Below are 26,249 nucleotides of genomic sequence, written 5' to 3' on the forward strand. Positions count from 1 at the left end.
AAGAACACAACAAACGACTTAAAAATGGAGGATAAATGATTAAAATTTGTTTCACGACACCTGGAGGTGATGGATGCTGATGGTGGATGAAACCCAAGTCACCACTTCCTTTAAATAGGACATAAGGCCCGGAATCTAGGGTTTTGAGCTTGTGACGTCACCATGTCGTGGCTAATACATGACCACATCATGGTCACTTAAAATGACCGCGACTCCAAAAGGCTTTGCCACATCAGTTGATCCTCCTTACCAAATCGTGGCCACCAAAATTTCACAAGATCAAAGCATAAAACTCATACTTGAAAACCGGGTGTTACAATTTGGGACTGAAAAACGGGACAATTCCGGTGTTTTTCCAAAGAGAGAGAAGTAAGGATAGGGTTGAATGATGTATATTTCTAATATATGTTCTATTTTATTTCGTTTTAGTTATATGTTTGGTCCTGTAATTTAGAAAACAAATAAATAACAAAAATGCAACGTATAATGAAATTTTACATAGACTTAAGGTATGTTTTATCAAAGAAGTTATCACTTATCCGAAAGGATGAACAATGAAAGTTTTTGAAACCATAAGTGTGTAACTATCAATTTTGCAAAAAAATTACTTAAGTTGCGAATCTAACCAAATCACTTAAACTGTAATTATACCAAATCACGTAGCCTGTATTTATATGTTTTACTCTTATTATTATTAGATAAATAAATAGGCCCCACATACCACAAACTACCCACCCACCAACCACACCCCCACCCTTGAACTTGTTTGTGACACCCTTGTTAGTTCTCAGTCACCCTATTCGTTTATGGTGAACTACAACCTTCGCCATAATCTAGAAAAAATCAACACATGCTCCTCATCCGCCTCATCTTTGGCAAGCCACCATCAGTGTCATTTACACCATCTTTATTGTTTGGAACTCATTTTTTTTTTGGAACCGGCGGAATTTATTAAAAGCAAGACCTAAAGGAAAAAGACCGGGCACAAAAGAAAAAACAAAAACAAAACTTACAAAATGTCTAAAGGGGAACAAACCCAACAATCCTATCTATAATTTCCAAAATTACCCCTATATTTCAGCCAACTAAAAACCATAGAAATCACATTATCCGCCAACTTTGAAGAGTTCACTTGGATTTTGTTAAACCAAACATCGTTCCTTGCTTTCCACATACACCATAGAAACCCATAGCAGATAGCAATAAATATTTTCCTCTTTTTTGGACAGTTCCCCATGAGGCAACAAAATTAACAAAATCTGAAATCGAAAGGAACCTTTGAATAGAAACGTCACACCAATTGAAAATCCAGCTTAGAGAATCAAAAGCAATCGGACAGTCCAAGAGAATATGATCCGCAATGTCCACACCACTAGAACACATTTGACAGGAAATAGAAGACATGTTGATACCTCTCCTGGAAAGAGCTACTGCAATAGGAATACGCCCCATACAAGCCCTCCAAACAAAGCTAATGCACTTGATAGGAACTAAGTGAAGCCAAACCGTTGGGTTATTTATCGGGGTAGTCAATTTACTGTCAATGAGGGCCCTAAGATCGCAAACACGGAAAAAAACCATCATCAGTTAACCTTGATCTCCAAGTGTCGGGCCCATTGGATCTAACAACCATCATTGTAACATCCAAAATAGATTTCAATTCCAGCAGCTCTTGATAATTGTTGGGTTTCCGCTTCCAAGCCCACGAGAAAACGCCATTCACCCATCTGTCACCTAAAAGACAACTTTTCCTCTTGTCTAACGCATATAAAGAAGGGAATTTCACTGCCAAAGTCCCGTTCTTTAGCCAATCATCTAGCAAAAACAAAATTTTCTTCCCGTCCCCTACCTGAAATTCAAAAATATCTGAAACATCAATATCAATATTGCCAAGTGTCGAGAAGACATTGACAATACTACTCCAAGTGTGGGAGAGATTTTTTAGCCCAAGAGTGAATATGTTTCCTTTCATATCTATGAATACTACCAATCACTCTTAAATGTTCAAACCCAAATATTGTTACAAATTTACCTAACCAATGCTTACATTATCATTGGATAACTTGATCTCTCACTCATTTTTATGTAAATAACAGAAATGACATCTAAAGTTCATAAAATAACAAAATAGTGTAAAAGACAAAATAAAGTTATAATGGTCATTTACAGAAAATTAATGGAGAGGTGTTAAGAGTACAATCTGATATAATTTATTCATTTATATGTAGTTGACGATGACAATGCAATACGATCAAATTACCGTGTGTTTAAAGGAGTATTCGCAAAGCCTGAAACTGGTGTTGAAGCAGTAAAATCAATGATGTATTTTTGGTTAAAATACAAGGGTAAACAAGTATTGTGCACTTGGGAAGAATGGTCAACATATCCGTTTGGGTGATGTCTTTAATTTTCGTTTGTCGTTCTGTTGTATTTACTTTAGTTTGAATGATGTTTCCGTCTGTTGGTTTGTTCCTTAGCTAGTTTCTTGCTAGTCGTTGGTTCTTTTTATAAAAGTTGCCGTTTCCAAAAAAAATCAAATTACCTCATTGAAATATATTTTAACGATGTAATGAAAATAAAAAAAAAATTATGCAACACTATAAAAATTTAATTACATATAAATATTACGGGTTATTAGTGGTATTGACATTTTTTTTGAAAATTCAACAAACAAATATATAATATTTACAAATATCTTTTTCATTTTATTAAAGTGTTAAAGTGCATGCCATTTATATTCAACTTGCCCCACAAATTATTTAAAACATCTTTTACGTACCATAAAAATTCAATTATTTTTCTATCCATGTCAGACCCACAATTATTTGAAACATCTTTTACGTTACCATAACATTATATTAATTTCTTATCCATATCGGTATTAGTAAGTGCGACGCGGTATACTGCTAGGTGCTAGCTATTACTAACTCAACATCAGCCAAATAAATTTAATATAATAATGATTTAAAAAGATAGATTATTTTGCGTTATATTTTTATTTACAACAGTTACTATGCATAAAAAATAATAACAAAACATTATTTTATGATTAAAAAGTAATATGTATTTAATCGAAACTTTATCATTTATATATAGAATTAAAAAACAGCGTGAATATTTTTTTATTTTGCGTTCATAATAAAGAAAACCCCGTGTGGGAACAAGAAAACAAGTTACACAGTTACAGCTGTAGGTTCTTCTTGCCTGCTAAGCAAAATACTTTATTTTTTTCACAAAACAATTTAAAAATAAGTTAATTTGTTTGTATAAATGTACCCATTTTCAGTACCCACTCAACACACACTTCATCTTTCTCTATTTTCCAATCCTCCCTCCTTTCTCTAAAACCTTCATAAAAATGGCGACTGCTCGTCGTCTGGTTCAGCTTCTCTTTGTAGTCTCCATCTTCCACGTCTCCTTTGCTGGGAGACGACTCACTGAGTTAGTCAGCGACGCGTCTAACCTTTTGCAATACCACAACGGTGCTCTTCTCACCGGAGATATCTCCGTCAATTTCATCTGGTATGGCAACTTCAAACCGTCGCAGAAAGCCATTGTCTCCGATTTCATCACCTCACTCTCCTCCGGATCCGGAGTTTCTCCAAAATCTCAGATCGAACCATCCGTCGCCACGTGGTGGAAGACCACCGAGAAATATCAGATGAAATCAAAGAAGCAACGTTCACTTACACTCCGACTCGGTAAACAAATATCCGACCCGGCTTATTCTCTTGGAAAGTCGTTGACGGACGAGCATCTGGTTCAGTTAGCTTCCAAAGGGGAGTCAAGGAACGCTGTTAACGTCGTGTTAACGGCATCCGACGTGGCAGTTGATGGGTTTTGCTCCAGCAGATGCGGGACCCACGGATCCTCGTCATCATCTTCGAAGATTCCGAATGGGAAAGGAAAGAATAACAAATTTGCGTACATCTGGGTTGGTAACTCGGAGACTCAGTGTGCGGGTCAATGCGCGTGGCCATTCCACCAGCCGATCTACGGACCACAGGCTGCACCGCTGGTGGCACCCAACAACGATGTCGGTCTCGACGGAATGGTCATTAATTTGGCCGGTTTGTTGGCGGCTACAGCCACCAACCCATTTGGAAACGGGTATTATCAGGGGGATGCAAGCGCACCCTTAGAAGCTGCATCCGCATGTCCTGGTGTGTATGCTAAAGGAGCTTATCCTGGGTACGCAGGGGATTTGTTGGTGGACTCGACAACAGGTGCAAGTTATAATGCACATGGTACAAACGGCAGAAAGTACCTGCTTCCATCCTTATACGACCCATCATCCTCAACTTGTTCCACATTGGTTTGATTAAAACTCAAAGTCATATTAGAGCATAGCGACTAGTCGAGAGAAAAAAAAAAATAGAACTATTGTAAAATCATAAATTCATTTATTTATTTTATTATTATTATTATTATTAATGGATACTGAATTATAGTAAATTTGTTTTTCACTCGAATTTTAATTGAAGTTACTAATGCATGAATTGAGATCATATGGTATAAATTACTGTAACAACAGAATGTCTCTCTTTTAATTTATATAGTGCAAAACTGCAAATGCATCTCTTTTGCACTTAAAAGTTAAAACAGACGACTTGAATTCAACGTTCTCTACTGGACGAAGCCCGGTCCGGCTCAAAAGAGTGCTGGTAAAGCCTGATTGATGTTTTATCCCTTTCTAATCTTAAAACTTCTGGTTAAAGCCTGGTTTAAGGTTCGAACAATATAATAGGCCTAGACAAGCCCACGGGCAAGACGCATTCGGCAAAAACAAGATTTTGACAAAGCCCGGTCCAGTCTAGACTTTTTGTATCGGTAAGATGCGAGCCATATCATTTGTCAAAAGAATCTTATATATAATTTCTGTTTACTTTGTTACTAAGTTTGGAGCCTAATTCATATGTGTGCTGAATAGCATGCATAATGTGGCTTTATTTGTGAATAACAACTTCTGATAATTTGTATTTCGACATGTCGTTTGATTGGGAGAGGTTATTCATTGGGCTACATTTACGAGTTGTATTTTGGCCATATGTTGTAATCTTTTGATGGTCGTTTTTGTGATGTCTTCCAATTTATTGTTTGTTCATATGTCGTCCAATTTATTGTGTTTTTAAATTGCATTGTAATTGGTTGGGCTGCTAAAGTGAATGCTTATTAATTTAGTAGTATGTTAGTTGATATTTGTTATACATATAAATGAGAGGCATATGGTGTATTTAGACATTGTTGGAATTGTAATAGTGCTTGAGATGAGTTCACAATATCATTTGATTAGTTACGTCAATTGATGTCGATGGAAGTTCAAGAGACGGGTTATTCGTTTATGGAAACAACATTTTTATTTGAAGTCGTTTGACCCGAACAATATTGATAAGGTTTTAATAGACAACAAGGTAACAACATGTCATACCTAAGTTTTCTTGCTTATTTGTATTGGTATAGTTTTTATTCTTCATTTGTTTGTGTGATAATTTGAAGATATTCATATCTATGACACCGTTAAAAAGTATATAGTAATTAAGAAGTTTGAGGGATTATTGAAGGAGGAGAATGCGTTTGTTTCTTCGGTGTTAACCTTGCCCATATGAAAATGGTAGATTACAAGCATGGTTGTTAAAATCGCGATTCTGATTGTAGGATCATACGATCCTACGATCTTAGGTATGAAAAACAAGTCGGATCGTAAACGGATCGTATTTGAGGTAGGATCGCAGGTAGGTTCGTAAGATCTAGGTTGGATCAGCATCCGATCGGATCCTACATTCCCTAGATTTTTTCTTTCAACTGATTTTTTTTTTTTACCATTTTATGTCTTTTACCTTTACTAATTTACCATTTATCATTTAGTGTTGTAACTTATAACTAATATTTTGAAGTTTTATAATTTTTTAACGAAAAATTGAATGTTTGTTTTAAAATTATAAATTAAAATTATGTTTTATTTTGTGGGTCGTAGGATTCCGATCCTGATCTTGCAAACCAAAAAACGATCCTATATAGGATCCCGATCTTGACAACCTTGATTACAAATTTGAAATAATTTTTTTAAAAACACATTTATTAAGGTCATGCCATCTAACTTCTTCTTTGGTTTGAGTTTTTTTTGAATCAAATAATATCGATATGAACTTATCCTTATTGTTGGAAACTTATCATTCAACGCTTCCCTATAAATTATAAATTAAAATTATGTTTTATTTTGTGGGATTTTAAGATTCCGATCTCGATCTTGCAAACCCAAAAACAATCATATGTAGAATCCTGATCTTAACAATTTTGATTAAGTTTTGAAATAATTTTTTCAAAAACACATTTATTAAGGTCATGTCATGTGACTTCTCTAGCTTGAGTTCTTTTAAACCAAATGGAAACTTATCATTCAACGCCACCCCACAAAACATGACATGTAGACTCAAAACCTCCCCACAAAACATGACATGTAGACTCAAAACGAAAGAAGCAAACCTAATCAATAGAATCTACATTTTTCTTAATTTTCCCTTTAATGATTTTCCTGTTCTTTAGGTGTTGGTGATGGATATTTAGATTCTTGATATAGATTTTGAGGGTCTTGGTTTTAGGGTGGTCGGTGATGAAATTTCATTTGCATTTCGTTCCCATCCAACTCTACCTGATTCTATCTTTTTATTTTATTTTATTTTACTTTTTTTTTTCTCTCTTTATCAATATTAAAAACTTTTAGCTGTGAAGATGCATTTCAAGTCAATGTTTGTTTTGCATATTTATTTTAAGATTTAAGGATAAAAAATAAGCCGGAATACATCCTATAAAAATAAGTTTGGTCAAAATCTCCTTCCAAAATAGATTTGTTTGTGTTAAATAATATTTTTCTAAATAGCAGAAAGCCCAAATGTGGGTTTTGAAGGACTAGATTTGTAGATTATATGATTATTATGATTATAACTTCAAATGATAGAGATGTTAAGTAAGTATAGGTGTTTAGTAGTTGAAGGTTGAGTTTTGGGTTATTCAATTAACGATGATAAGGGAAAAAATGGGTGAGCAAAAACCGCACCAAAATTAAAATTAACCGTAAAAACTAAAACCGATAAACCGCAACCTCAATAAAACTGATGGTGAGGTTTTTTATGTTTTAAAAACCGCAAATTTGCAGTGCGGTGCGGTTATAAGTTTTCAAAAACCACAAAAAAAACCGCACTACACCACATATATTACATACATTTTTTTTTATTAATTATTAATATATTAAATATTAAAAATAAGACAAGTTTTAAGGATGAAAAAAGAATAAAATTCTAGAAGACAAAAGTGTTGGTTTTTTGTTATGTTTAACTTAGGAAAATGGTGAAATTTGACAATTTTAAGATATTTATTGTAAATTTATTAGTTGTTTGTGATTTAAGTTAATTGTCTTATACTTTATGTTTTTTAAAGATATTAGTTTTTGTGATTTAAGTTAATTATCTTATATTTTACTGATTTTTTATTATTACAAGTAATATGTTCAAACTTTTAAAATTGTGTGAACACTAAACTGCGGTTAAAAACCACACAAAATAACCTCACAAAATCCATCCAGTTAATAACTAAAACACAAAAAAAAAAAAAACGCAACGCAAAAATAACCGCCAAACCGCACCGTAAAAATAAACGCACCAAATGGTTTTGAAAATGGATTAACCGCATTTGCGGTTAATATTGAAGTTTTGACCGATAACTGCACCGAACTACACCGCGCTCACCCCAATGAAAAATTAACCGAACTGAAACCGAATGAAGTTATCCTTATTCAATTAACCAAATTGAATTATCTGAAAATTAAGATTTATTGTAATAAAATATAAAATATCATCTCATTAAAATGGATTTTATTAAAGAGTTATTTTGTGGTGTTGATCATATCTTATATAAAATTGTTATGTTGCTTTTTAGATATCTTTTATACAAATTGGGGCTAACCCATGTGGCTAACAATGTGTCTAACTAAGAGTTTCTAACCAGAAGGTCTTGAGTTCAATCCATTGTAAATACTAACATGACCGTTCAAAAAAAAAGATATCTTTTATACCAACATGCCTATGTCTTATGGAGAACAAAGTCGGCGTTCGGGTTGAGAATGGGTTGAGGCGGTACTGGCGGTACCCTCAGGTTGTGAAGCCTTGATTGGCGGTTTCAGCAGGATGAAGCCTTTAATCGATTGCAGCGGGTTTGTGAATCCGTCCCTCTCTTCTCTTCTTACTTTGAATTGAAGCATGAATCATCTGTTGAATCGAAGCATTAATCATCTTGGAGGAAAAACCTAGGACTCAAATTTTGTCATGCCCTAGATTTTTTTAGGTTATGCATTTGGGCTAAATCTATTGGGTTCAAATATTTTGTTTTGGTATACTAAAATCTTACCGTACATAAAAAAAAATAATAGACATAAATGAAAAAAATGAAAACACAAAAACATGTTGTGGGCCTCTTTATTCTATTATTATTTTTTTACAAGTTTTAAAAATAAAAATGAATACACAATTCCTTTATTTGTTTTAAATTAGCAAAACTTTATTTTTAAAGTAAAAAGTGTTGTGTTTTATTTTATTTTATATTTTTTAATTTAATTAAATAAAAAAATAATGATATGGTAAGTGGTTTGAGTGAATTAAAAAAATAAGATTTCTATATGTCGTAGATTTGGAAAGATGGAAGAGAGAAGAGAGAAAAAACTGGGTTGAATGGGAATGATTCCATCCTCCCTTAGATGTCTTCTCTCCGTAAGGTTGATGGCTTCAGGTTCTATCCGGAACATAAATGGAATTCATGAGTAGTTTAGGAGTGTATTAAAATATGTTGTCATTATAAAAAAATATATTCTTTTTATATATTTTTTTAATGTTATTATTGACCCAAACATCAATCCCTTTCGCAACCAAAAACCGTTTTCTATATCATGCCTCTAGTTATAATGACATGAACAAAAAATGTCTTTGACCATAAGGAACAAAGCCGACTCCCTCCCTTCACATCATCTTCCTTCCATTTCCGGTCATATGGACCTACAACAAAATCTAATATTTCCATGTGTGGAAACAAATCAAAACCAAACTTAAAATCCATAATCAAAAGAACATACTAGAAATTCAAATAATAACATAACCAACATCAAAACCAATCCGACGATAAACATATACAAATGGAAATTCGAAACCAATCATTATCACATATAAACCCCTAAAATTGGAAGATCTTAATAGATCTTTTATGTTCAAGTTCTTCCAATTACAGACAACCCCTTTTAAAATTGAACTCAAACCATCATCAAATTTGATTTTTTGTAATCATCAAGACCTAAAGGAAATCTAAACATTAAAATGATTTATTGTAAGCATGAAAGGACTCAAACCCAATTATGAAATTGAACTCATTTCTAATATAGTTGGCCCTTTACTCTCAAATCGAATATGAAACACATATAAATAAAGAAATAAACACTATGTAACCTTAGGAACACATTTTGATAGTTGAGTTGTTGAAAAATGGTTTCATGTGCATAAGGGAGGAGGGAGTCGTTCCTATTGAACCCACCGAACCCACTGCCACATCAGCTTTTCTCTTTGATTTTTTTTCATCTTTTCGAACCCACAACACACGGAAATCCTATCTTTCTCAACCCACTCAACCCACTCAATTAAAAAACAATATACAAAATAATCAAAGTAAAATCTTAATTAGCAATAGAGTTACCGCCGGTACCACTCCCTCTTCGACGGGTTGTTTAATTGGTTTCACGAACCCACTTCATCCTCTCTCTTTACTTTCTCTCTCTCATTTTCTCTTGTACCATATGTTTTAAGACTTGTACCTTAGTTATTTAGTATATTTTTTTTAATTGAGTGGGTTGAAAAAGATAGGATTTCCATGTGTTATGGGTTCGGAAAGATGAAGAAAAATCAAAGAGAAAAGCTGATATGACAGTGGGTTTCAGTGGGTTCGGTGGGTTCAATGGGAACGACTCTCTCCTCCCTAAGAGTGAAAGTATTTGTTATGTGGCTGGGTGGTTTTGACGGTACGAGGGATTGAGGATTACACTGAGGTGCAAATCGATACCCGTATTATCGAAACGAACACTCTAAGTACATGTTTGACAACATATATAATTCCCTACCTACAAATTCCATGATTTCATCAAGCACATTGTGATTTATTACCCTAAAAATTGGTCTCTACATCTATTTTATGTAATGATAAACAAATAAATAATTTATAAAGTTGGTGATGAACCAGGAAAAAGTCGTATCTTGGACAAGCATTGCCAACTGGATTATGAGGCCTTTATCATTTTAATTGTTGTTGATAACTTGTATGATGTTCCAAATATATTGATATGGATAGGAAAATATATTGCTTAAATACGATATCAAAGATCATATATTATTATAAATATATGAATATGTCATCAAATTACTTAACATACTCAAAATGGTTAGATAGCGACTATCTTCGACTTATTCTTGGCTCAGTATATTACGAGAACAAACAGAATTGAAATGAAATTCATTCATTACCAGATTGAAACTACAAAAATGAAGATTATATACAGATCTCTAAAAAGAAAAACCAAATAACTAACAATTAGTTAAATTACTAAACTACCCCTGTCGGTTAGAACTGCTGTCGGTTAGAACTGTAATAAGCGCCCCTCAAGATGGAGATTCAAGAATAGATGTTCTTTAATCCCATCTTGAACATAAAAGGTATCAGCTTTGTAGCTGGCAACGGTTTAGTGAACATGTCGGCTAATTGATCGGAAGATCTAATTGGCATCAATTTGATTGTTTGGTCAACAACCTTATCTCTTACAAAGTGACAGTCAACCTCAATATGTTTGGTACGTTCATGAAATGTTGGATTGTTAGCAATCTGTATTGCTGCAGCATTATCACAAAAAAGAAGCACGGAATCAACATGATCAACATTGAAATCTTTTAGTTATTGTTTCAACCATATAAGCTCGGAAGTAGCAACTGCCATAGCTCTATATTCTGCCTCTGCAGATGAACGAGAGACTGTTGACTGTTTCTTTGACTTCCATGAAACAAGAGAATCTCCCAAGAATACACAAAACCCAGTGATTGAACGCCTTGAATCTGGACATTTAGCCCAATCTGAATCGCAGAAACCTTTAAGATGAATAGAAGATGATGAAGAGAAGAATATTCCTTGACCAGGAGATCCTTTAAGATACTTGATTAGATGTGTTGTAGCATTGAAATGTTGAACTTTGGGTGTGGACATGTATTGAGACAATTGTTGGACAGCAAAGGTTATATCTGGTCTTGTAATATTGAGATACAATAAACGACCAACGAGCCTCCTATATTGAGAAGGATCTTTGTAATCATCTCCATTTGCACATAAGTTGACCCTGGGTTCCATGGGAGTAGACTTAGGTTTAGCGCCTAACAAACCAACATCTTCAATAAGTTGCAATGTATAATTGCGTTGTGAGACGAAAATGCCCTCAGTGGATTTGGCAATTTCCAATCCCAGAAAATAACCCAAATTGCCTAAATCTTTCAATTTAAACTCATTACTTAGCAATTGCTTCAAATCCGTAATTCCTTTTTCATTTGAACCAGTGATGATTATATCATCAACGTATACTAAGAGAGCAACATAAGAATCACCAGATCCTTTATAAAACAAGGAGTAATCAGATTTTGATTGAACAAAACCTGATTTAAGCATGAATTGTGAAAACCTTTCAAACCACTGTCTTGATGCCTGTTTAAGACCATAAATGGACTTATTCAATTTACAAACAAGTCTTGAAGAGCTTTTAGAATATTGTGAAACATCAAGACCAGGTGGGATGTCTATGAATACTTCTTCATGCAATGCTCCATTCAAAAAAGCATTGTTGACATCTAATTGCACCAAATTCCATTTCTTTATAGCTGCAATGGCAAGTAATATCTTAACAGTAACTAATTTGGCCACCGGTGAATATGTCTCAAAATAGTCTATTCCTTCCTTCTGGTTAAAACCCTTTGCCATAAGTCGGGCTTTATACCTTTCAATCTTCCCATCACTGCCATGTTTAATCTTGTAAACCCATCTGCATCCCACTGAATTCTTTTCATTTGGTAAAGGAACTACATCCCATGTATTGTTGGCCTTCATAGCATTCAATTCAGATTCCATAGCATTACACCACTCAGGATATTGGGATGCTTGATTATAATGTTTGGGCTCAAAATTGGCTGAAATAGACATGACAAAAGCTCTATGTCTATGAGAAAGCTTATCATAAGATAAGACATTATGTATTGGATAATGAGTAGGTGAAGTAGAATTATTATCCAAATCAACTGAATGAGAAATTTGATTACAGTGAAAATCGCTCAAATAAGAAGGAGGATGAGACACACGAGTGGTTCTTCTTAAGGTATTAAGTTGTTCAATCTCAGGAATCATTGAATTAGAAGATGGAATAGAAGGTTGAATGGAATGTGACTCGTAAACTGAATCATTATCATTGAAAATACGAGGCAAAACAGTATCTTGAAACGAATCAGATTGAGTAGAAATGTTGTTTGAGGACAAAAAAGGGAAAATTTGTTCATGAAAAACAACATCTCTAGAATAGAAAATCTGATTAGTATGAAAATCAAGAAGCTTGTAGGCTTTCATACTTGGGGGGTATCCAATAAAAACACATATTCTAGCTCTTGGATCAAATTTCAAACGATTACTGGTAAGAGTAGAGGCATAAGCCAAACATCCAAAGGAACGAAGATGTAAATAATCAGGAAAAGTACCAAATAAACGTTGATATGGACTGACATTTTTGAGAACTTCAGAAGGTGTTCTATTTATCAAATATGCTGCAGTCAAAACACATTCTCCCCAAAATTGAATATGAATTTGAGACTGAAACAATAAAGAACGAGCAACATTTAGTAAATGTTGATGTTTTCTTTCAACAACTGAGTTTTGTTGAGGTTTCCCAACACAAGATTTCTGATGTTCAATTCCCTTTTCAGCAAAAAAATCGTTGAAATCTAGTTCTCTAGCATTATCGGATCTAAAAACTTTAATTTTCTTACCAAATTGAGTAAGAATAAAAGTATAGAACCTGGAAAATATCTCCTTGATATCATATTTCTGTTTCAACAAATATATCCATGTATACCGACTATGATCATCAACCAAAGTAGCAAAGTACTTGTATCCATTATGAGTTGAAACAATGTATGGACCCCAAATATCACAGTGAATCATATCAAACAATTCATCTCGAATATGATTGAAAGATTGAAAAGGAAGTTGTTTCTGTTTAGCTAATGGACAAACATGACAATGTGAATTGTTTGTATTCAAAGATACATCAATATTAAGCAAATCCTTAATAGGAAATATCCTTTTATTTGAGGGATGTCCAAGCCTCTTATGCCAAACATCTAAAGAAACAACATTGACCCTTAAGCTATTTTGATGTGATTTGTTGCTTGTAGAACCATTTCCCATCACATATAATCCTGCATCAATCTCAGCCCTGCCAATCATCTTCATGAGCTTGATATCCTGAATCAAAGCATGATTACATGTGAAACAAACAATGAATCTTTGTGTTTTTGTTAAAGCACTGATTGATATAAGATTCATATCAAATGCAGGAACATATAAAACATTCTTGAGTATGAGAACAGGATCCAATCTAATATCCCCAATCAACTGAACTGGTAAAGTAATCTTGTTAGGAAGAGTAACAGTATATCTGTGAACCTTACAAATATTGTGAAAGAGTGATATATCATGACAAACATGTTGAGATGCCCCTGAATCTAAAATCCATCATGAAGATTTTGAACCATGTTTGATAGAAATAGAATAACATTTACCTGACGAAGTCTCTTCATTTGGATTAACAGAAATCATATGAGAGGAAAGAGCAGATAAGACTTGTTGACACTGTTCTTGAGAAAATCCTCTGAACATATTGCTAAGACTATCATTGATATCACTTTTCCCATTGACATTTTCATTTATAATAGCAGCAACATGAAAGTTTGTCTTTGATTTAGGTTTATATCCAGGAGGATAACCATGAAGTTTGTAACACTTATCAATGGTATGTACCTGTAACTTGCAATGAGAACAGAAAGGCCTTTCTCTATTACCATTTCTGTTGTTATTAGCAAATTTACGCTGTTGATTTTGATTAGCCTTGGCAAGAAAAGCAACAGTTTGTTGAGAATCATTAGAAATAGGTTTCTGTTTTTCTTCTTGAGCAAGCAATGAAAAAACACGATTAACAGAAGGTAAAGGATCCATGAGAAGAATTTGACCTCTGATTTGAGAAAATTACTCATTTAATCCCATCAAAAAATTCATTATGTGCTCAGTTTGGAAGTACTTCTCTATTTCTTGAACTCCATTACAGGTACATTTGTTGCAGGTGCAATGAGGACGAAAATTGATAAGTTCTTCAGATAATGACTTCAATTTTGTGAAATAAACTCCAATAGAGTCTTGATTTTGGGATAGATTGACAAGTTCTCTCCGAATTTGAAAGATGCGTGGACCACTGCTTTGTTGAAATCGATCTTGCAAATCCTTCCAGATGTCAATGGCGGTCTCTGTGAACATCACACTGGTAGAAATCTCCTTTGAAACAGAATTCAATATCCATGAAATAACAAGTTGTTATTTCTCATCCAGACGCTGTAATTTGGATCTGAAGATATAGGTTTCGGAAGAGAACCATCGATGAATCCAATTTTATTTTTCACAGATAAAGCGATTTGCATCGCTTGACTCCATGAATTGTAGTTGTCTCCGATCAAAACTTGAGTAACAAGAACAAAACCCGAACTATGGGAATGATGTAAGTAATATGGATGTGTTCTGTCATCAATCGGGGCAATAGAATGCGTAGAAGAACTTGAATCGGTGACAGTCGGCATCACAAATTCAAAAAAAAAATTAGAAATCGATCTGAGAAACAATCAATTAATATGAACAATTGAACGGAAAAGAAGCACAATCAGTGAAGACGACACAAGATGAACGAATGACTGATTCGAAGAAGGAAATCGATTAAGAAATCAAAAAAAAGACCAGAATCTAATCGAAGTTGATCAGTTGAATGGAAGCATGAATTCTTCGCTCTCATACCATATTACGAGAACAAACAGAATTGAAATGAAATTCATTCATTACCAGATTGAAACTACAAAAATGAAGATTATATACAGACCTCTAAAAAGAAAAACCAAATAACTAACGATTAGTTAAATTACTAAACTACCCCTATCGGTTAGAACTGCTGTCGGTTAGAACTGTAAATCCTTAATATGGTTACAATCCCAAATGGATCAATACAATGTTATGTTATGGTTAGAAAGGCTGAAAGGGTATTCATAAAGAAAATTTATAGAAGAATAAGATATAACTTTTTTACCCATTTAGGATTCTATTAATTAAGTGGTATACTTTGCTAACTAAAAACTAATTAACCTACTATAAAAGATGATTATTATATTATTTTTGAACACGTTTATCATTACACATTGAAAATGTTATAAGACACTCATGATAACTTTTATCATTATCTGGAAACGGATATTATGAGGGGATACAAGTGCATTATTTTAACTTTTTTATTAACACGTTTAACATTTTTCTTATTGCAAGATGTTACTCTAACATTTTATCTTTACCTAATGTTGATACCCTACTACAAAAAGAGAATCACGGCGGCTAAAATCGTTGGTAATCCGTCGTTAATATTTTTTGCCAACGGAATTGTAACAAAACAAAATCCGTTAGTATATTATTGTCGTAACGAATTTCCAACAACTATAGCAACGGATTTTTCCGTCGGTAATTAGTAACAGATCACTGGCAATATTTTTGCAACGGATTACCGACATAATAACTTACTAACAAGTTACTGGCGAAATCTATAATAACTTACTAACGAGTTACCGACGGAATCTCGAAATAACTCACCAACGGATTACTGATAGATTTTTGTGACGATTAGCGACGGATTTTAACATTATAAAAAAATTATAAATGAATTAAAATATTAAAAATAATTACATATTTCAACACAAAAAAATCTTAAACATAAATCAAATTTATATTTTAAAACTAACAATATATAAACCAAGGTTGTCAAGATTTGCATTCTATATAGGATTGTTTTTGAGTTTGCAAGATCGAAATCTTAAGAAAGGGATCGAGATCATAAGATCCCACAAAATAAAACATAATTTTAATTTATAATTTTAAAACATGAAAATATTTCTAACATTCAATTTTTTGTTCAAAAGTTATAAAAACTTCAAAATATTAGTTATAAGTCACAACACACAATGATAAATGGTCAATCGGTAAAAGGTAAAAGACATAAAGTGATAAAAAAAATTCATTTGCATAATAATAATAATAATAATAATAATAATAATAATAATAATAAATAAATAAATAAAAATCAAGGGAAGGTAGGATCGGACCGGATCCGTACCTACGATCTTACGATCCTACTTGCGATCCTACTCCAAATACGATTCATTTACGATTCGAATCGTTTTCATATCTAGAAACGATCAGGATCGCAATTTTAACAACCATGATATAAACATGAAAAAAAATCGATTTTCAACATACACTAAATCCATATTCGACAGTTAATGAATAATACTAAAAAATAATAGCAATCTACTTTTTAATAAGACATCAAAAGTTTCATTTATAATTCTCATGGCCTCAACAACCAATGAAGAATATTCTTCTTGATTATCTCGTGGATTCCATTGAGAGATAAAGTTCCATTATGTACTAACTTTTTACAGATTTGCCTTTCCATTTCCCAAGCTTGCCATTGTTTTCTTAATATAATTTTCAAACATTAGTTATTTAGACAACATTTATTCAATAAAAAAACAAGACTTTTCTTTTGCACATGATCGTGAAGCTATAATCTCTCCAACTCCTAATAGAACCTACATCATAAAAACAAGAATGAATGAATGATGATAAATTATTCTAAGAACTTAATAAGTCATTAGTCAAGAAATAAAAAGTACAATGTGTTAATTGTTAAATGGGTAATAATAATTATTGAAGAAGAGATTCAAGTACAACCCACATTATTTAACAAACATGTTACCCAAATATTACAAATATGAAAATCAAGAACCCTATCATTTTATATAAAGATCACAACCATGAAATTTTAGTTGAATAATTAGAGTTTAATTAGGGTTTTGGACTTACCATAAATAATGCAATCCACGTTTATCAACTGTTCTAGAACATATGTATTTACAGTGGGAAACACCTGCATAACCACCACCACAAATAAACTCCTCAACAATTTGGAAATATCTTTTTACAAATTTATACATAAAAATAAACAAGATGAATTCACCTGATCCAATACATTGCTTCCTTCACTTGACATGTAGAAAACTCGCTTTGTTCTTGAAAGTAAAATGGAAGAAATTACTTGTATGAAAGATTCAAGCAATTAAAAAAAGGTAAATTTAATTAGAGAATCCCAAAAAGAAAATGTATATGTAACATCTTAAAAATTTCAACAAATTTAAAAATTTCAAAACAATCAATTTACTAACAACAATGTTCACAAAACCATTGTTTCCAAAACACGATTTAAATAAGATTCTCCCAAGATCCAGTCAGTTGTAAAACGAAGGATGTGTACGGTCACACCTTCGCCTTGCCACAACCTTCTGAAGCACCTGAAGCAATAAACTGAAACTGTAAGCACAAAGCTTAGTGAGTTCCCCCAAATTACCACCACATACACTTAACAGGCAAATCACATGCACGAATACTTATGCTTGGCCCAATCAGCCTCGGACTGGAATACCATACATGTCTATGATAGGCCCAGTTATCCTCAGGATGGAATACCCTTGTATCATAAGCATGTTTGGTCCAATCAACCATCAGATTAGAATACCACACATGTCGGGTCCAATCAACCATCGAGTTGGAATACCACTGACCTATTGATTGACGCACAAAGCAATCCAGTCTCACCATATACCATAACAATCATGCCGGGTCCAATCAATCACCAGGTTGGATTACCCCAGACACAATCAATCATAGGGTCCAGTCAAGCAAGGGCTTCTATAACAAAAATTTCCAGAAAGAATGTGTGTGAAGTCTGACCTTATGATCAGTGAAGTCTAAGCTTGAATTCCAAATGTTAAAATCTTTTGAAATTTAACTTGTTCTAGTAAGAAATAGCAACCTTCGTCAATGTTTTAACAAAAAAAAAAGAGTATTCTAGTTTAGAGAAGTAGATGTTGAGAAGAAAAATAACAGCTAGGGTTGTTAAAGAAAAATCAATAAAGGCCAGTGTGGAAGTATTCAACATGGGCATTACTTGTTGTTTTTTTATATATAATTAATATTATATTATGTTTTTTTCTTTAATTTAACTTTCTTTTATAGAGAGGATTCCCCACTTGTATACGAGAGTAATATAAGAAAAAGTGAGATTTTGAGATTATATTATTATTAGTCAGTCAAATTCGCAAAATTATGTTACCAAGCAACTTGATTTCCTAAAATACCCTTACTTGTTTATATTATGAGATAAGATACTTTTGAGATATTAGAGCTGCATGCTAGATGGTAGGCTAGGTATTTCATGAATTTAGAGATAAAGTTACCTGATTCATGATGCCTTAGCCTAGGAGTATGTTATTGATTGACATTATCTGCTATTTGCTCTCTGTGTGTATGCTGAGTAGGGGTACATGGCAGGAAATCTTTAAAAGATAGATTTGAGTTGATGAGTAATCTAGGAGGGTACCTAGATGTTCATTTTGAGAACTCTGTTGAGAGAGTACTTAGATATCTGTGAGGGATAGAGTACTTGAGAATTAGGATCCTAGGAGGAGGACTTGGGACAACTATAGATTAGTGTGGAAGGTAGTATTGGGCCCATACTATTGAAAGCACCAGATCTGTACGCGACCCAAGTAAGAACCTTAGGATACTAAAAAGCATGTAGGGCTGGGTAATTGTGTGTGCGCTTTAGCCAGTCCTTGATTATTTGTGTTGTGTTTCAGAGAGACTATGGTGAGTACTAGTGACGATGAGATACGTAGGATCATTGCTGAGGAGGTGGCCGCAGTTCTCAGGGAGGCCATTCCAGAGATTTTTGGGTCTATTAAAACCACGTTGATTGAGACTTTTGACGAGCGTTATGCTGCTGTCACGGAGGCTACCGCTGTCGCAACTGCTGCAACCCTTGCAGTTGCGAGGCCACAGGGGGTGATTCGTTATTGTTCCGAGAGTTCAACAACATGAAGCCATCAGAGTTCGACGGGACCCAGGACCTGATTTCTTCTATGAGATGGATTTCTGATATCGAGGGATGTTTTTATACTTGTTCATGCCCTGAAAACCTGAGGGTTCGATTTGCGCTGAACCAACTTCGCTTAGGAGCGAAGGACTGGTGGAAGTTTTTGATGACTGATTATTCTCCTGTAGACCATGCATTAGTGACTTGGGAGAGGTTCACCTAATTATTCTGAGATGAGTACGTTCCCCAGGTGGAGAGGGAACGATTGGCCTAAGAGTTTCTATCTCTCAAGTAGAAGATGAAAACAGTGACAAAGATTACGAGGATGTTTCATGAGAGGGCGTTCTTCTGCCCTAAGTACGTGTCTACGAAGCAGGAACGTGTAAGTCGGTACTTGAGCATTTTAAGGCGATATATTCAGGAGTTCGTGGCGAACTCATCATATCAGACATTTTCTGAGCTACAGACCAATGACAGGAGGAGGGAGATTGAGACGGAGATTCAGACTAGAGAGGAGGGAGAGTCTTAGGGGAGAGACAGGAGACCAGTACAGTCGCAACCGACGACCAAGCGGGATAAGCCCGCTGATACTAGAGCAGGAGGCCAGAAGGGCCACACTTGTGGCAAGTGCGGAAAGAGTCATGAGGGATCTTGCCGATCAGGGATTTGCTACAAATTCGGTAAGGAGGGGCATATAACGAAGGATTGTCCCAAGGGATTTTTGGTTTGCTTTCATTGCAACCAGACTGGCCACCGAAAGGCTGAGTGTCCTCAGCTCACTCAAGGACCAACCCATGCTTTTGCTCCTACTACTTTGTGCGTTACGGATTGCCGACTGGGGAAGGCCGAGGCTCTGAGAGCTCGTGGGCGAGCCTTCCAACTAATTGTAGAGGACCTTCCAACTAATTGTAGAGGAGGTCCGTGCATCACATGACGTTGTTGCTAGTATGTACCTCCTTATTCATGATATTATTATTATCTGTTTATGCTTATATTGTGTTTTATATAGGTACTTTTCTTGTGAATTTTGTGTCTACCTTGGTGTTATTTGACTCAAATACGATTCGATCCTCCGTGTCTTTATCCTTTAGGCGTCGCATTAGTGTTAGACGAGAGGCTTTGAGTCGACCACTGAGGGTTTCTATAGCTGGAGAGCATGCGGATTTTGCCACTGATGTATTATGGGGATGTGTTTTGGAGATTTTCGGTGTTGGGTTTCTGATAGATCTGGTGCCGATAGCGATGGGAGATGTCTGTGTCATAGTGGGCATGGATTGGTTGAGCCGGTTTGGAGTCGTGATTGACTGCGAGCATCAGATGGTGACAATACGAGACCCTAGTGGGGGAGTACTCACTGTCTATGGTGAGGGAACTAGACCGAGATCAGCTTTCTGCTCTGCCGCCAGGGCAAGACAGAGTCTGCAGTAGGGATGCATGGGCTTTTTAGCGTATGTAGTGGATATGCGAGTTGTCACTAAGAGGCAGATTTCTGTTTTTGATGTTTTAGTAGTATGTGATTTCCCGGATGTTTTCCCCGAGGAATTGTCGGGTGTGCCTCCTGAGAGGCAGGTGGAGTTTTGGATCGATATGATTCTAGGGGCGGCGCCTATTTCCAAGGCACCGTATCGCCATGCGCCGCTCGAGATGCAGGAGTTATCCTCGCAACTCCAGGAGCTGTTGGGGAAGGGTCTCATTAGATCGAGTAGCTTGTCGTGGGGAGCGCCGATCCTTTTTGTCAAGAAAAAAGATAGTTCACACTGGATGTGCATCTACCGGGAGTTGAACAAGTTGACGGTCAAGAACCGTTACCCACTACCGATGATCGATGATTTGTTTGATTAGTTACAGGGAGCATCTTGGTTTTCCAAGATTGATTTGAGATCCGGATATCATCAGATGAGGGTCTGCGAGGAGGGTACCCAGAAGACGGCCTTTCGGACTCGTTATGGGCATTATATGCATCGACAACATTCACGGACCTTATGAACCGGGTGTGTAGACCCATGTTGGATCAGTCGGTGATCGTGTTCATCAAAGATATTTTGGTGTACTCTAGGTCTAGGGAACAACATGATGAGCATCTTCGGGAGATTCTTGGGGTGTTGAGGATGGAGAGGCTTTATGCCAAATTATCCAAGTGTGATTTCTAGTTACGAGAAGTCTAGTTTTTGGGACACCTCGTTAACCAGAATAGGATTTTGGTCGACCCGGCCAAGATTAAGGCAGTTATGCAGTGGGAGGTGCCGAGGTCCCCATCCGAGATCAGGAGTTTTCTGGGCCTGGCAGGCTACTATCGTAGGTTTATCAGAGATTTCTCCAAGATTATTGTTCCTCTCATCACATTGACCAGGAAGGGTGTTATTTTTGCTTGGGGGCCTGAGCAGCAAGCATCATTTGAGACTCTTCGCCAGAGATTGTGTGAAGCTTCAGTGCTATCCCTTCCGGAGGGAGTAGAGGACTTTGTAGTCCACTATGATGCATCCATATCAGGAATGGGTGTCGTTTTGATGCAAAGAGGGAACATGATAGCATATGCATCGAGGCAGCTGAAGCCTCACGAGACGAGATATTCCATCCATGATTTGGAGTTGGGGGCGGTGGTATTCGCCGTCAAGATTTGGCGCCACTATCTTTATGGTGTCTGAATTTACCATATACACGGATCATAAGAGCCTAAGATACCTTATGGATCTGCCTAACCTGAATATGATTTGGCGCCACTATCTTTATGGTGTATGAATTTACCATATACATGGACCATAAGAGCCTGAGATACCTTATGGATCAGCCTAACCTGAATATGAGACAGAGGAGGTGGTCGGATGTACTGAAAGACTATGACTGTGAGATTTTGTATCATTCTGGCAAAGTTAATATGGTAGTTGATGCCCTGAGTCATAGAGTAGTGAGTGCTATGATTAGAGACGTGTGTATGAGGATGAAGGTGATAACTCCAGTCTTGGATACCATCCGAGAGGCCCTAGCGGTGGCCATGAGACCAAAAAACCGCAAGAGAGAGAGAGAGAGAGCGGGTGATCGGGCGGATTTCTAAGTTTGAGACAGATAGTCGGGGGCTTACGACTTTTCATGGGCGAGTATGGGTGCCATATACGGGTGGAGCCCGACGGATTTTGATGGAGGAGGCCCATAGGTCAAGATTCTCGATCCATCCTGGGGCCACTAAGATGTATTTAGACATGAAAAATGATTATTGGTGGCCCTGCATGAAGAGAAATGTGGCATGGGTAGTCGAGAGATGTTTGACCTGTAGTCAGGTCAAGATAGAGCACCAACGCCTCCATGACCAATTGCAGCCTTTGGAGATTCCCCTATGGAAGTGGGAGCAGATTTCTACGGATTTTATCACCAAATTACCGAGGACTATGAGGGGTGTCGATGCGATCTGGGTGATTATAGATCGGTTAACGAAGAGTGCTCACTTCGTGGCTATAAATGAGAGCTCTTCTGCAAAGACATTGGTTGAGGTCTACGTTTGAGAGGTGGTGACACGGCATAGGTTGCCAACATCGATAGTGCCAGATTGTGATGTGCATTTTACATCCAAGTTCTGGAAGAAATTTCATGAGGAACTAGGTACCCGACTATATTTCAGCACCACATGCCACCCGTAGACAGACGGGCAGAGCGAGCAGACGATTCAGACACTCGAGGACATGCTACGCACATGTTTTATGGTCTTCGGTGGGAGTTGGGATTCCTACCTGCCCTTGGCTGAGTTGTCATACAAAAACAACCAACACTCCAGTATTGGGATGCCTCCCTTTGAGCTTTTTTACGGGAGGAGGTTCCAGACTCCCATCTATTGGGGGGAGGTCGGGTAGAGAGTGATGGGGAGCACTGAGATAGTACTCAAGATGACAAAGCAAATCTAGTACGCTAGATAGCGGTTGTTAACGGCCCAGAGTCATGAGAAGAGTTAAGTAGATCGGAGACGTTCCGAGCTTGAGTTCCAGGTAGAAAATTTTGTCCTCCTGAAGGTATCCCCATGGAAAGGCGTGATCCGATTCAGGAAGCAGGACAAGCTGGACCCTAGATACATTGGTCCTTTCAGAGTGATTGCTCGAGTAGGTAAGGTAGCTTATCAGTTAGATATTCCTGAGGAGTTGAGCCAGATTCATGACACCTTCCATGTATCCCAACTGAGGAAGTGTGTAGCCGACGAGACGGCAGTGGTCTGTTTAGAGGATATTCAGGTCGATGATCGCCTGAACTACATTAGGAGACCGGTGGCGATATTGGACAAGAAGGTGAAGATCTTGAGAAATAAGGAGGTGCCCTTGGTTAAAGTTCAGTGGCAGCACCGGAGGGAATCTGAGTGGACTTGGGAGCCGGAGTCTGAGATGCGCGAGCAGTACCCAGAGCTGTTTCCAAAAAATGACTTCGAGGGAGAAGTCAGATTCTAATGGGGGAGAATTGTAATATCCCGACTCCCGGGTATAAATTTAAATTGTTTTATATTCGTATTGATAGGGCAACTTGACGAGTTGGAGGCCCCAACTCGTAGAGTAGGGACTGGCCGCGTGAACTTTAGAACAAATTCGGCGAGTTGGAGGACTCAACTCGACAAGTTGGAGCTGAGTGTGAAAACCCTAAATTTTATGGTTTGCCCCCTATTTAAAGGACCTTAAGTCCTCTACCCATCCTCCCTTATCACCTAATCACCCAGAGACAAATCCTAATTGAGCTACCTTCCATTTTGAGAGTGTGTAAGGCTAAGAATTGCTTGGAGAAACTCGAAGATTTAAGAGCTTGGAACGAGAAGGAGTCCATAGATCTGACATCTATTCAGTTGTAGCAACCATTTGAAGGTAAAAAGTCACTACCTTGATCACTTGTTTGTTAGATCTCTCCATTAGAGAGTTTATGGCCATTTCTAGCTTCTCCTTGAGTCATTCTTGGTTTTGAGCATGCTTTGAAGCTAAGAATTCAGATCTAGACACTACTAGGCCCCTTAGGCCTAAGGATTCAAGCTTTATCAAGATTTGGCCAACTTCCTGTTGGATTAGTGTCTAAGTCCATAACTATAATTGGTATATACTTGACCCGACCCGACATGGTCCATTTGGGTTGCATGACGTCAGAACATTTGGATAGACCTTTTGTGAGAAGAGGATATTTGTGACATATTAATATATTATAAGTTCTAATATATTAATATGAAATCATATTATTTAATTAGTATTGATCAAGAATTAATTTGGAATTAACTTTGTGATCAAAAGAGACTAATTAAATATATGGGGATTGATTGTGTAAATCATTCATTCTTATATATGTGGGCTTATGATCCATGATTCCTTATGTTGGGCTATATCCACGGGGTGACCTATGGATACTCCATGGAGGTTAAAACCCATGGAGCATAAGGAATGGGTAAAGACATGGGTTACTTGGTGTAACCCTAATGTGCACACTATATAAAGACCCCATTAGTTGGTGAAATTGGCATTAGTGTATACACAAGAGGGCAAGCCGATTTATAAGAGTCAAGTATCTTTTCTCATGGTTATTCCAAATGTTGATGATGTTGTGTGAACCATTTGAGGTGTCACACTTGGGGCACTAGGCTCTTAAGCTCCATGGAATCAAGCTACAACAAAGAGGTATGTATTCTATCTAGTTTTGTTATCCTAGTACATATGATTGTATGCTAGTTAGGGTAATACCTTGGAAAATTGATATTTGCATGTATAATAGAGAAAACATAGATCCAAAGTATTTAGGGTTGCATGTACACCTTAAGAGTGTTAGAATGCTCAAAACCCAACACTTCCATGCCTTAAACCCCTTGTTTAGCCTTGTTTTGGCAAGTGAGCCCCTAGATGCCATTCATAGACGTAAAGCTTGCAACTTTACATGGTATTTCAACCCTAAAAGATTAGATGTATAGTTTGGAGCCTTAGGTTCGCTTAAAAGCATCTGAATGATAAAAGGGCTGAAGGAACTCGATGAGTTGGTTATCCAACTCGTCGAGTTGGTTAGGGTTTTACCCGATATTCTGGACACTGTGTGTAACGCCCGGGTTTCAGGGCTAAGCATTTTTGTCAATGTAATAGTCTAGGTCAACTCTTGTAACTCTTTTTGAAGTAATAAAGATGAAATATTTGAGTATTATGTGAATTATGTGTGTTTATGTGTTTATTATTTAATTATAAATGTATAATTAATAAAAAATAAAAATGAACGTCAAAATTAAAGTGTAAGATAATCCCGATATCTCTACATAAAGTTGTAGAATATGTCTCAAGGTTTCCGTGCATATAAGGAACGCCGAAATCCGAGTTATAACGAAGAAGTTATGACCTGTCGAAGTTTCGCGACAGAACCGACACGATACCGGGAAGCGTAAATAGTAAATTTACGATAGAGCGAGATTTAGCCTTAGCGCTCTAAACGAAAGTCGTAGAATATGTTAAACTAAGAACATCAATAAAAAGAACGCCCAAATCTGACTTCGTATGAGGAAGTTATCATTTTTCTAAGATTTAGCATAGTAGTGCACAGCCCGAAATCTGAATTTTAGATCGGTCGATTTTTAGCCGACGGGATCTAAATGAAAGTTGTAGTACTCGTAAATACCAACGCGTGGATATAAAGAACGTCGATAATAGAGCTCGTATGCGAAAGATATGGACGAAGCTAAGTCCCTACTTTTCGAGCGCGGCGAATTCGATACAGTTTTGTAAATCCGAGATAGAATAAGAATTAGCCAACGAGGTCTAAATGAGAGTTGAAGATCTCATTAATAGGAACTCAACGGTAAAAAGATAGACAAAAACGGAACTCGTATGTGAAAGTTATGGACGAAGCTTAGTCTTTACTTTTCGAGCGCGACGAATTCGATACAGTTTTGTAAATCCGAGATAGAATGAGAATTAGCTAACGA

General features: G+C 36.2%; 2 protein-coding genes across 2 annotated transcripts; one reads left to right on the forward strand and one right to left on the reverse strand.

Annotated features, from left to right (window-relative positions):
• The first annotated feature begins 3,291 nt into the window (after window positions 1–3,291).
• LOC145086214 (protein PHOSPHATE-INDUCED 1-like) lies at window positions 3,292–4,455 on the forward strand. The gene has a single exon (XM_079023990.1). It carries the CDS (start codon window positions 3,359–3,361, stop codon window positions 4,319–4,321), a length of 963 nt encoding a protein of 320 aa, XP_078880116.1. The 5' UTR covers window positions 3,292–3,358; the 3' UTR covers window positions 4,322–4,455.
• Window positions 4,456–13,912: 9,457 nt separating this feature from the next.
• Window positions 13,913–14,954, reverse strand: LOC145050920 (uncharacterized). The gene is made up of 4 exons (XM_078999101.1): window positions 14,712–14,954; window positions 14,405–14,655; window positions 14,128–14,338; window positions 13,913–13,978 (listed from the first exon to the last, which is right to left on the reverse strand). Exons 1-4 carry the CDS (start codon window positions 14,952–14,954, stop codon window positions 13,913–13,915), a joined length of 771 nt encoding a protein of 256 aa, XP_078855227.1.
• Window positions 14,955–26,249: the final 11,295 nt, after the last annotated feature.

Source organism: Lactuca serriola, chromosome 1, assembly GCF_051521515.1.
Source record: "Lactuca serriola cultivar US96UC23 chromosome 1, Lser_US96UC23_V15, whole genome shotgun sequence".
Taxonomy (NCBI): Eukaryota; Viridiplantae; Streptophyta; class Magnoliopsida; order Asterales; family Asteraceae; genus Lactuca; species Lactuca serriola.